General features: G+C 43.7%; 1 protein-coding gene across 1 annotated transcript; it reads right to left on the minus strand.

Moving 5' to 3' along the window:
- Nucleotides 1-1,359: 1,359 nt before the first annotated feature.
- Nucleotides 1,360-13,432, minus strand: lin28b (lin-28 homolog B (C. elegans)). Its single transcript, XM_056428565.1, has 4 exons — nucleotides 13,336-13,432; nucleotides 12,445-12,635; nucleotides 3,075-3,262; nucleotides 1,360-1,657 (listed from the first exon to the last, which is right to left on the minus strand). The coding sequence occupies exons 1-4, from the start codon at nucleotides 13,343-13,345 to the stop codon at nucleotides 1,366-1,368; spliced, it is 681 nt and encodes a 226-aa protein (XP_056284540.1). The 5' UTR covers nucleotides 13,346-13,432; the 3' UTR covers nucleotides 1,360-1,365.

Here is a 13,432-nt window from a genome sequence, read left to right on the forward strand (position 1 = left end):
CCGTGTGCTGGGTCAGAGGTTGATGCTGACTATTTAAAGAAGGCGGTTGGTCAAAGTTTTTTTTCCTTTTCTTATTTCTTTTAAAGGTCTGTTTCATTTGTCATAGATGAAATTAAAGTTAAATAGAGAGAGAGCTACAAGTTTTCACACAACTACAAAGTATCCCATGCAATATACTGGGCTAATCACCTATGTCAGAGCTAATTCCTTTTATATGCATTACTTAAAGTTAATATTATTTCAATTATATCTTGTGACTTTACATATATATCTATATATATATAGATATATATATATATATATATTACTTATACTATGATTTATAAGCTGTAATGTTATTTTCATTCAATTAGGCAACAACCAAAATGGAAGTCTAATGATGGATCCACTACCTGGAATATAAACTTTATCGAGCGGGATTATACAGTGTGTTATCTAAGATGGTCTATGTCTAATAATAGGAAACCCAAACGTTAATAGTGATGACTAACAACTGCAGAAGTGGCCAGTGTGGACATTATGCTTTCTTTCTGACCATGCACAACTCACACATACAAACACACACCTTCTCATTTCCTCTAAGTCTTGCATACGCATGCACAAACACACACGCTCACTCTGTGACAATCAGCTGGTCCGGTCTATTCCATGGAGGAGAGAGGTTTGTTGCGAGTGTTAAAGGATAACGAGGATCTGTTTAGCAGCTCACTGTCTTTTTAAAATGGTCCCACTGGAATCCATAAAGTTTCCCGAAAGATCTCCGTAAACCGAGCTAACAACCCTAAAGGTCTGGATTATCGCTCAGAGGGTCTCGAGCTTTTAAAAGACTTCTTCTAATCCTTCTTAAAATGAGCTACCGTGTGTGCTAAAAGGATGCAACGTCAATTTTGGAATGATTAAGCCTACAGGATAGAAATGTGTGGCTTTAAATTCGAGAACATCTCAAAAGAAACAAGCATTAAAAATGGCCAACACTTAGGTCCAAGGAGAAAGGAAAAAAAAAATTGAAAAACAAGACTCATACCACGTTGTTTCACTTTTGAGCTGCACCGATTGAAACAAGAAAAAAGAAAAAGAATGTCCGTCCCTGCGGTCACTATTCCAGCAGTGGTTGCCATAGCTGCACCAGACGACTGCAAGATAGTCACACACACATTCACTCACGTCCGTACCCCGTTGGTCATTGCCATAGCTGCGCTGTTAGAAAAAAAATACAAATAAAAGCAAAGTCATGAAATCAAGACCTCCCATTTTGTTCATAAATGTGAGGTAGATGAGGGGGGGGTGGGGGGGGGGCTTCAGGTATCCTTGATTGAGGGGAGACAATGGCGGCAAGGGGTTAGCGGTGAAACGGTTCCCCTGTATTCAAGATTTCCTCCACCTCTGGGTGCGTGGGCCGCAGTGTGTGTGTGGCTCCTCGGGGGAAGAGGAGGAGCCCTCCAGGGGAGACGAGCCAGAGCGCTCCCCCTCCTCCGGGGGGCAGAGGAAGGCCGAGGTAGACGCGTGTTGGTCCTGAGAGCCTGAGGCGGGCGCCAGCGCCTTGTGGGGACACTGAGCCACCATGTGCGTGATGCTCTGGCAGTAGTGGCATTTCTTTGGCTGGGGGGGCAGGCCACACTCCTTGGCGTGGTGATCCAGACCTCCACAGTTATAACAGCTGCAGAGGGGAGGAAGCCAGGGGTCAGGACGAGATGTCTGCGTAGCACGGTGACACATGTGTTCAAGAGCAACACAAAGTAGAAACCCTGATCACACCATTCCTTTATGTCACGAAACCGAAGAAATAATATAAAGTTTTAAATGACAATTGTGGGTAGCTTTTTTTTTTTTTTTTTCTTGGGAGAAATAAATACAAGCGAAAAAGATACTGATACAGATTCAGCACTAGATGGCAGTATGCCCCCTGATATTGTTCTGGATCAAACGTGAGAAGAGCTCTTCTTCAATTTGACCAAAGCAATTGGATGCTGACAGAATACAATATATATAAGAAAAGAGTAAGAAAAGAAAACACCGTTAGGATGTCCCAACTAGGATGTCAGTCAACTGGCGTTAGATGTTTGTAGTAAAAGCAGTGCTTTTGTTTTTGCTCTGCTTTTTATAATTTATTTCATATTTATGTCTACTTCCATTAAAAGTTGAATATTTCATCGAACACCTTATAAGACCTAAAAACCCACAGAGAGCACGAGGACTAAAGTTAATAGTTGTGTTTACAACAGAGTGACCAGCAGGGGTGGGAGCGTCGTAACTGCTCACAAAGACACAGAAGACATCCCAGACACCGACCGGCCATCTCTGAATCCAAGACTGTCGCGTTACCACCTTAGGAGAAGGTCGAGACATTTGACGGAACACTGGACCAATTATCCCAAAATAAACTGAGATATTCAGCCATGTACAACAATCAGTGAGCCTTCTCTCCCAGATTCGGTTTCCTCCTTTGGAACAAAAGCTTTTCTTTTCACCCCTCATGAGACGGGACATCCCACGGTGGCTTTCACGTCGATGCAGCCGTGTGGTCATGTGACGCCCTCCTATGAGATGCAGCACATACTTGCTTAACATCGTTCCATGTCAACAGGAGGACATGCGACACTTCCCGCTTCAGCCACCAGGTGTTTTCAAGTCTCTCCATATGCTACCTGTGACAGACTTTAGCAGCGCACGCTTCAGGATTTGTGCTGAGTGCAAAACAATTGACATGAACCCAATGCATCCCTGTGCTAATGCGGTCTCTAATGTAAAGGCTGGCAAATTGATTTTAAATAGCGGCATAGGAAGCCAAAGTGCCCTATTCAATTCCTTATCGCTGTGCAGAATAACCATAGCAACAGACATGTCCTCGGGCATATTGAATAGATTTAATCTATAACCTCAGCCCACTCAGAAACGGCTCACTGCAGTGAGATGTACACATTACATATGTCTCCTTCTCCTATAGGCAGCCCTGCTTTTCTGAAAGCAAGCTGCCAACGCTCACATATTTTGAGTGCTGCATATGAATCATTACATTGTTTTGTAAAGAGCATTACTTTTGTTGTTTCCACATTTCTTTATTATATCACACTCACCGGTCTCCCTTTGGTTTGCGTTTCTGGACCGGGACCTTCCCTTTGGGTCTCCTCTCGCTGCCTGCGCAGGGTCCCCCACCAGGTCCGGTCACCCGGTGGGCCTCCAGGCCCTTAGAGGACTTTTTATAGGTGAACTCCACCTGCTCGCCCTCCTTTAAGCTGCGGAAGCCCTCCATCACCAGTTTGCTCTGTTGGGAGAAGAAAAAAAAGAAGCAATTATCCATTTAAAACTGACAGGCACTTATAAATAAATAAATTATTAGGGCAATTATAGTGTCTGCAATACACAATGGTCTGTATAGATATATTTATATGTATATGTACTGTATAAGAATCGTAGGATTTTATTTGGAGCACAATTCAATGGAACAAAGCAGCGAGAAAATACGACTCACACCCACATCCCTTTGAATAACGTCGAATCATTTGGGAGCACTCTCCAATATGTCATTTTAAAAAGATGTAAATGCACAATGGTAACGAGACATACTTTACATTGACAGCGTTCTACTGGGTATTCTTCTCACCTCGATGATACAGTAAGCTGACAAAGACTGACAGAACTGTGTCCACACGCAGCGTGAAGCGTGGCATTAACGGGGTGCAGGTTCACACCCACCAGAGCGAAATGAAGTGAACACCTTATTGTAAGTCGCTTTGGATAAAAGCGTCTGCTAAATGACATGTAATGTGATGTAATATCGAACAGTTGCCTGAGAGCATCGACACTGATCATCTCCAAATAATTGTGATGGAAGAATCAAGACCCATTAACAGTGTAAAGTTGACTGTGGGCGCTTGTGCACGCTGCAGCACACGATGTCCAGACAAAGACATCACTCCAACAATGGGCATTGGCTGTGTGTGGTTTGCACCAACTGCCATGACAGTCTGTGCAGAGAGACTTATATCTCCTTGCTTTACTCCCTTTATCTACTTCTCGCAGGAGCACCACTTTCTATTCCTTCTGCGGGGAGTCGAGACAACGGCGTCACACCCATGCAATCATATTCTCACAGCACATCCACCGTGCATCTTATCGACTTGATCGGCAACATTGATTTCGTTACTCCATAACCACTGGACAATGATTTGTTTTGTTGAACCCACAGAGCGAACGGCTGATAGGCTCTGAATGTGACCTTCATGAATCGCAGCCAGCCTGGCAGAGGTAAACACACACCCACACCAGCACGCTGTGTGCAGAGCAAACCTACCTACTACTCTACATCCAGGCCTATAAAGAAGACACAGGCTACCTTTCTATTCACGGATGTGGAGGAGAAAGAGGGAGAGAAATGGTCACATGACCAGAGGAAATCAAATGTGCAACATGTAGAGGAGAGAATGTGCTCCGCCTGTGTGCATGACTGCAGTAACACACAGGTAAAGGTGCTCTGAGGTTTAGTTGATATATATATGAATATGTAAGAGAATCAAAAGGTGGGAATGTAGAAAACAGTGAGAAAATATGTGTGAATTCATTCAAAACAAAGAATAGAGTCTAAACTCTCTGCGCTCTGACAGATATCGATCTGAATTTCACGAAACAATGACAGAAGGGTAAAAGTGTAAAACGGACAAATTAGGGATGACGAAATAGTTTCATCATATGCTTTTAAAAAGAACACATTTGTTGAGAATTAACTTGAACATGTTGTTCCATTAAGAAACTCTCGGAAACTAAATGAATAATAATAATAAACAATAAAAAGGAGAAGTAGAGTAAAATCAAAGGAAACCAATTCTGCAGATTTCCAAAAACAGAAAGATATTTAAAACCCTCAGTAGAAATGTGGAAGAGGCTGAAACGCTTTTCAGGAAATACACATTAAATCACGAGTTTATATTAAATGCATCAGTTTTATCTTATAGGACAGTTTCATGCTAATCCATTTTATAACATTATCTTTGACAATAGACAACTTAAATGTGTTTGTTAGTTTTCTGTATTAGCTTTATATCAAACTTTTTCTTTTTAGCTCAAAAGGTTTTGTATTAAAGGCAAACAAATTCAATTTATACAATAAAAAGATAGATTAAATAGAAAAAATATTAATACGATTTCTTCTCACTGCTATGTGAACTAACACTTGACTACACAAAATATTTATGAAGGGCTATGAAATCTAAAGAATGCACCAATAGGATTTCTTATACATGTGATGCACTAATTTTATTCAATTTTAAAGATTTTTTACATGAACATTCATCTTCAGTAAATAGGAGCAGCCACACATTGTGTGGCGCTTGTTCTGCCTCACGCAGAAAATAGTTCTTCAAATTAGAAAAATGTCAACGTGTTCAAAAACAGAAGTTTGCCTCATGATTTAATGTCATAGTTCTCTTTGAAGCAATGTTTCCTCCTTATTTCCACACTTTTTATTTCCACAAATTTCCAAGGAAGGAAAATTGCTGGTGCTCAATATAATTGATTTCTGGTTCTTTTCTCCCTCAGATCAGCTTTCTGCTTCTCTTCCTGCCGTTAGTGAGGTTACAGCCAGCTACACACTGCATGTCCTCGATTGCTAATGAGGAGCTAATGGGGTGTTGGATTTGTTTTGAATAAAGGATGAGGATCAGGTCATGGAAATGAGATTTTACAGACCAGATGTAAGAGGTGGAAGAAAACAGAAGGGATGATGAGGGGGAACAAAAACTGAGCGTGTGGCTAGATATAACCGATAAAGATCGATGTGTGGTTGCTGTGTTGCAAAAACAATTAATTCCAAGATTCGAAAACTGGTTATTCATTTTTATTTATACACAAAACCTGTCTAAGGAACCTCAGGCAGTCAGAAGAACCCTGCTCATTCAGATTAGAAATGGATTCATGATTTCCATCATTAGACCATCCAAATGACTGAAAGGCTTTCCTGCAGCAGGAATCAGTAGAATGCAAATAAAAACGTACACCCATCCCCCACAAAACAAACAGATTGTGAATAATGATGAATAATCATTGACTCGTCTCCAGACCGTGTGGCGCATGAGTCTTATGAGCCTTTCCTGTTCCTCTCCTGTCTTCAGGCCACAGGCAGCTCGTCTCTCCAGGTCAAAGTTGAGTGGTTTGTCTCAGCACCCTACCCCCTCTTCAACCCCGTCAATGCCCACAATGCACCAGTGAGGAAACCACACAACCCCTTTTGTTCTGCAGAAATGCAGAAAAACACACGCACGCACACACACACACACACGCACGCACACACGTGTCGTCCATATAAGACACGGTATCTCACTCATGCGTCAGACGAGTTTTACTTTGGAAGCATGGCCTTGCAACAGCTCAGTTGCTCACGATTCCAAAACCTGTAACCCGAGTCCCGTCCACTCGAGTGACCTGGCGGGTGTCCTGACCCGTTTCAGTTTACGCACAGAGGTCAGGAAAGGGCACGGACCGGGAGAGGGAACGAGAGAACGTCAGAGAGAGAAAGAGAGAGAGGGAGAACACAAAATGGAGGAGTGGCCTGGAGCAGAGGGGTGGTGGATGAGGGAGGGAGTTTGGAGGAGGAGGGGTTTCATGGAAATGCCTCCAGCACATTCTGTTCAGCTCCACTGGAGGAGCAACTCCTGATCAGTGGCTGGACCTGGGGGGAGCCCAGGAACAAAACCCCCATTTGATCAGGAGCCCCACAGGTCAGCAGGAGAAATCCGGGGGTCAGTGGTATAACCATCCCAGCACTCCCCCACCCACCCCCTGCCCAACTGGCGGTCCACACCAGCTTGCAGTACTTTGAAGCCACCAACAAACTGCTGTGGCCATCCTCAAAACTGATGGAATTGAGCCAACAAAATGGATACCAACATACCCTCAAATGGCTTGATTATGCTTACAAGCTTCCTTATGTAACACATATCTTCCTATGGCTCTGTGTGTGTGTGTGTGTGTTTCTCTGTGTGTGTGTTTCTCTGTGTGTGTGCGTGTGCATGTGTGTGTGTGGGAAGGAGCCAGCGATCAATACGGACTTAAACATCCTGGATAGAAATAGCCCTCCTTGTCATCACCAGACCCAGCAATCAATACAGGAAGCTGTAACGTGAGGGGATGTGGAAGCGGAGAGAGGAGAGAGGAGAGCCGAGAGCCACCATCCTCCCCCAGCCTCTCTCCGTGGCGACCACCGGCTATGCAATGGCTAATTGCGGGACGCTTTAAATCAGAGGTGGCCCACGCTGGATTGTGCTCGCATTGAGAGGATCGGGGATGTGTAGTGGTGAGCGAGAGGGAGATGGAGGTCACCATGTGGCGTGGTGCCATTAAGTAGCTTTTTACGCACAGGAAGTGCTAAGTGGAAAAGGCTGGACCAGATCAGCTCAGATGGACATAACCCAACAGGACGCGTATGAACCGAAGAAGAAAGAGAGAGAAAAGGAGGGAGAAGGCTGGACGAAGACGAAGAGATGAAGGGGAAAAAACATCGAAATATGTCGACAAAAAAACACCAACAGAGCCACTCTTATGACACTGACACCGCAGCTCTCCTCAACACATCGTCATTAGTGGCCCTGACCTTTGAACCCTGCCCAACCCCCATCAAACACTTAACAGCCACCATGTTTCCCCTGCCTCAAATTAACTACATCCAACACCCTCAATTATGACGAGGGCAAATATTTGATCTGAGGGAGGAAGCACTAGATCATCTTGCTACGTTTATCAGCGCGAGAGGGGAAACGAACCATCGCCGAGGCGACCGGTGATAAAACACACAGCCAGCTAATAACTGTCATTCAGGACAGAAGCACACGTGGAAATCTGTTTTACACAAATGGGTTTTGTTCTTTCAAAAGTCGAACAGGAACAACATGAGGAAGGTCAAGCAAATTCTTGAAATGAAAAAATTATGATCGAACATGGTTTAAATCATTATCATTATTCACCTGATTTTGCAGCTGACTTCATTTGCTAAGAGCAAAAACAAGGAAATGTTCTACATGCATCATCACTGTGCATGTCAAACACCATTGAAGTGGGATAATACTTATTAGCTATTTGCTTATGACATTGATATTAGGAGATGGATATGATCAAAGTAGTTATATCTATTCATTACAACATGTAGCTGACATGTGGTCTAATTGGTAAACAGTCTCTTCTTAGCATCAGAGTCGTTTTTGTATGTTCAGTGTTTAATATGGGAAAAGTTGCAATTATTTATCTCCAACTTTATTAAATATCATTTGGCTGTGGATAATCTCAATTTTTCAAACACTGGTTCTGCCAAATAAAAATCTCCAAAACTAAATTCAAAATGATATTTCTTTCTCTTTTAAAAATGTAGTTATTAGTCAATGAAACAACTAGTTGATTCACACAAAACAACTATTTTCATAATCAATGGTTTCAGTCATTTTTCAAGCGAAAATGCCAAATATTCTCCAGTTTTCTTAAATGTGAGGATTTAATACTTGTCTTTTTCATATGAAATAATAAACTAAATAGTTCTGGCTTTTGGTCAGACTTTTAAAAAACATTTGGAATATGTCATTTTTAAGAAAAGAATAATAATGAAATTTAATAAAATTTATTAAAAAATAAAATAATAATAATGAAGAAAATAATATGCAGATAAATTAATAGTGAAAATAACTGAGAGTTGTGGCTCTATTACTTTGTTACCACACATGTCTGATAAAAGTGCTGGATGAATAATTTATTAACTAAATAAACATGGGATCTAGACATAATTGAAAATAAAGACATATTTTTATATGTTTCCATTTATTAATGTGATATTGTGGAATTTTCTGTTTAGAATTTAAAAAGATTATCAAACAAAAATCAATAAATGTGAACTGTGACTTGTTTTCAGCGCTGCTCTGCTTTCTACTCCGCCACCTTTCCAATTACCAATCATCTCCGCTGTATGTGGCCAGCTCCTCAAAAGGAAGTCACATGACTCGTCTTTCTTCTTCTGCATTTTTTTGATGTGCAGAAGAGCAGGGTGGGTTGGTGGAGGAGGACGGGGTGTGTGTGTGTGTGGGGGGGGGGGGGGGGGGGGATAGTGTGGCTGCAGGAGAGACAAAGCCTGATACTGGCTATCTGGAGGCAGAGATGGGTGGGGCCTGCATGCCAAACGGTGACACGGACCAGAGGTTAATCTCACTAGGGGCCCACTTTAACCTCGCTACACAAAACACACACACTCACTCTCTCTCTCTCTCTCTTTCTCTCTCTCTCTTGCTCCATAAATTGAACACACACGCTGTAGGTTTCGGGAGAATAACAGCAGCAGCAAACTGTTCAACATTTCAAACTGATTACCGACAAAGGGAAAGCAGCCCCCCCCCCACCTTACCGCCACACACACACCCCTCACCCAACCCTCCTGCCTTTTTGTCTTTAAAGAAATTCCTCTTTTTAAAAGAATGCCCGAGGAGAGAGCAACCCCCGAGTCCCGGCAGGAACTCACTCACACACACACACACAGAGAAAAACACTCAGTCCAGGTAGACAAGGGGTTGACAAACAGAGATAATGAAATGGCTTTGTGTGCGGATTCACTAAGCAGAGGGGTAAAGTGGGTGAAGAAGCTTAATTACTCTCTCTCGCTCTCTCTCACACACCCCCCCCCCCCTTCCAAAAGGAAGTGATCAGATAGGAGCCCTGATGAAGAGGCCTCCCCGGAGGAGAACTCGTGGCCGGGCGGGGACCCTCTCGCTGACTCACATACACACTCTCACCCGCCCTCTCTTTTACCTCCTGCTCTTTCAGTAACTCTTATTTTTCCAATCTCGCTCACGTTTTCCTCCTCAACTACTACTAGCACCCCCCCCCCCTCCCCCTCCCACCATCCCCCTGCACCACCAACACTTCTTTTTTCCCACGTCCCCTCCACTTTCCCTCTTAGGAAAACTCCTCCTCCATGCCCCTCTGTCTCTGTGTGCTCATGCTCTCCTTCCTTTCTCCATCGTTCCCACCTCTGCCTCTCTCTCGGCCATAGGAGTTAAGTGCTTTGAACGAATGAAGTCGCTATCTTTCCACCGTGTGTCATAAATGCAGACACTATTGCATGACTTTTTAGTCAAGCTGAACTCTCTCTTCAACGGCATGGTTTCAAATATTTGTATCCTAACAGCAATATTCCCTATACTTATCTTACCTAATACATTTAAGATTGTGTAGCAACATATAACCTGCAGGATTTTAGTTCAATGTCTTCAGGCTGACAGCAGAGACACACGGGGAGGAGCAATCAGAGAAATGCAGTGACCGATTTAATGAGAGAGCATATGCAAATACTGGGTGTTTTGCATCCAAAATGACAATGTGCTTATGAATGCATATTGTCTGCTCTTTGTGTTAAATGACAGCTGTATTATTTGTAAACACGTAACTGGAAACATTGGGAGGGACATGCACTAGTGTAAACATATGATTCATTGTATGCTCGAAGATTATTTTATAAAAAGGTTGAAATGGAACAATTTGTCAACAACACAATTTAATAAAACCATTATCGAGAGCAGAAAGTGGCAGCAGAGACCTTTTCCATCTCTGAATACACCTGCATTACCAAAATATCTCATAGATTGCATAAACTTGAGCAATAAGTCTCACAGACAGATTTATGGCACCGGCCTGGCCTGAGGTGACACACTGCTGAGACAGACAGACGTCATTTGACTTCTGCTCAGGTTGTCAGGTCCGTTTCCCAGACCGCACCTTCCTTCTCTCTTGCTGATCCACTTCCAAAACATCTCTGACCAGCCGGGAGAATAAGAGCCGTGGGTATGTGGAAGGATGCAGCGCGCTCAGTCGACGGAGCACCAATATGAAAGTATCAATCAAAAAGCTGATGCAATGCTACTGAGCTGCTCATCCTTTTCAAATGCTCGCATTTAAAAGAATTGGATCCACCCACAAATAGTAGACGATGAAAAATACTAGACGTTTAATACTATCCATGCCATAAAGATGGAGACAGATACAGAGGTCAACATGTTGCTTAGCTATAATTCACTGAAAATGGGATTTTATTTTTTTTGCACCAAATTCCCTGCGGATTTTAAATTGCATTATATTATATCAGGCAGATAAATCTGAATAGATTGTATTGTCAGAATTTTTTTTTTAAATAACAAACATAATATAGATTAATAGAAGATTTCTAATTATCAGAAGATACAGATTACATGTTAAGGACAAAAAGTCTTTGAGCGTCTCGAAAAGTGCTATAGAAATTTGAAGTATTATTATTATTATTATTAATAAGATTTTTTGATCTAAAATAATGACAACATAAAGGGTGATGAACGCAACATAAAAGTTGAATATAGCAGAATTAAAGACATCATTTCATCACTGCAAACTGTCCCGCGGGTGCACAGCGGAAGCACAACAAATAGCTTCACAACATCTTCAGCAATATCAAACTCAAAGGTCCCAATTCCTACTTTTAGACTGGATACAACTTATTTATGACTGAGACAAAATGATTCCATCTAAAGTTCCACATAAATGGGCTGATAAGGAAATACATATATATTATTTGTGAAAACCTTGATGATGATCAGTGGAATTTTTTTATTCAACCTTGTTATAACATTGACTCAGAAAATGCTTTCCCCCCCCCCCCCCCCACACACACACACCCACAAGTTCAACACAATATCCCATGAGTCCATAAAAAAGACACCTCTAGGGAGAGGGAGGAGTCACATAAAATGGTTAAAATGCCCCTCTTCATCCTCTGTCCTTCCTCCCTGACTATTTTAAAGCTATGTAGGGCCGTAAAACAATGCTGGTTAAACGTGGGGGAAAGAGGAGCTGAAAGAAGAGATGCCCTTTGTGTGTTGCAGAATAAGTGGGAAAACAAAGTCTCCTAAATGAACTCCGTGCACAGTAAATCAACAGCAACTGGCTAAACGTAAAGGGATGTTTCAAACGCATGTCCGTGAAACTACAGCCCCGCAGTTTGACTTTTTAAAAACCTTTCCGACATGTTAAGTGGCCGCATATCAAACCACCTCTGCTGTCCATTGGAGCCACGTGTGAAACTGACCGTGTCATCGCCACACGACGCGTCTTCCCTTCCCTCCACAGTGTGAAGGGGAGAGAGAGGGAGGGGGGGGGGGGCTTGGACACATGTGGCTTAAAGAGGAAACGTAACGCGTTCGCCCGTGGACAACGTGTGATTACACAGTAACGTGTTGGGCAATGCAAAACATCCGGATGATACAATGTAGCCTGGTGCTCTGGGGAGAAGTACACGAGGGAGGGGGGGGGGCAAGGTGAGATTTGATTTGACAGTGAAATAGTTCTAGAAGGAAAATACAACTATGTATGACTACTATGGCCGACGGGCGTCTTATCACGACACCGTGGATGTTTATTACTCGTTTGTTTGTGTTTTTTTTGTCGTCGACTTACTTGGTGGACGAAAACATCCAGCGCGGGTTCGGCGGGGCTCCCCTCGCTGCCGGTCATTGAGATAAAACCAAAGCCCATCCGGACGTTGAACCATTTGCAAAAGCCCGACCCCGACAGGGCCTGAGGTCGAGTCCGGTCCTCCGGCTCCGTGGACTTGGCGGGGTCTTCTCCGCCACCTTTACCCGGCCCTCCTGAAACACGTTAGAGACACGTTACACCAGCGAACCGCCTCGGAGGGAGCGCGCGCCACACACATGATGGCCAGGTTACTTCTCCGAGCGCACACACGTTTATAGAAGTGCAGTGGGCTGGAGCGTTAAACAAACAAAAAACACAGGCAAAATAGAAGAAAAAAAACAAACTTGAAGAAGTGCGGGGGGGGGGGAATCCCCTCCACTTGCTAACTCTGGCTCTGCGAAGTTCACGGCCGGTAGACATTTCCTCCACTCCTCTTGTGTTACCACCCTGACACACGAACGCCTCTGACTCGTGCACGTGCATCTGCTCGGTCGGTGGAACTTGTGGCGGCATCGTCTCGTGCATGTATCCGCAGCCCAGCCTCGCAGTGGGGCAGCGTGCCGTGTGACCCGACAGGCAGGTGTTCACACCGCTCCTCGCGCTCAGCGGCGGGCACCGAGTCGCTCGGTACCCGCTGCGACTGAGCGGCACGATACCGGGCTCGGCAGGGGCGGTTCGGGTCGGTCTTTTTTTGTGTGTGTGGGGGGGGGGGGGTAGGTTTTTGGAACAACAACCACGTTGCACCTTGTGCCCCCCACACACACACACACACACCACCACCACCACCACACACACACACACTCGCGCGAGCAGACGTGGAAAGGAAGAAAAGAGCAACTAAGAGCAGAAAATAGAACATAATTGCAGAATAACCTTCGGCCATGTTTCCCCGTGGACCCTTTGCGCCCAAGTTGCAATTGAGAAGCTTCCTCTTCGAGAACGGGCTGCCGTAGTCACCATTAATCCGATA

This window comes from Pseudoliparis swirei, chromosome 12, assembly GCF_029220125.1.
Source record: "Pseudoliparis swirei isolate HS2019 ecotype Mariana Trench chromosome 12, NWPU_hadal_v1, whole genome shotgun sequence".
Classification (NCBI taxonomy): domain Eukaryota; kingdom Metazoa; phylum Chordata; class Actinopteri; order Perciformes; family Liparidae; genus Pseudoliparis; species Pseudoliparis swirei.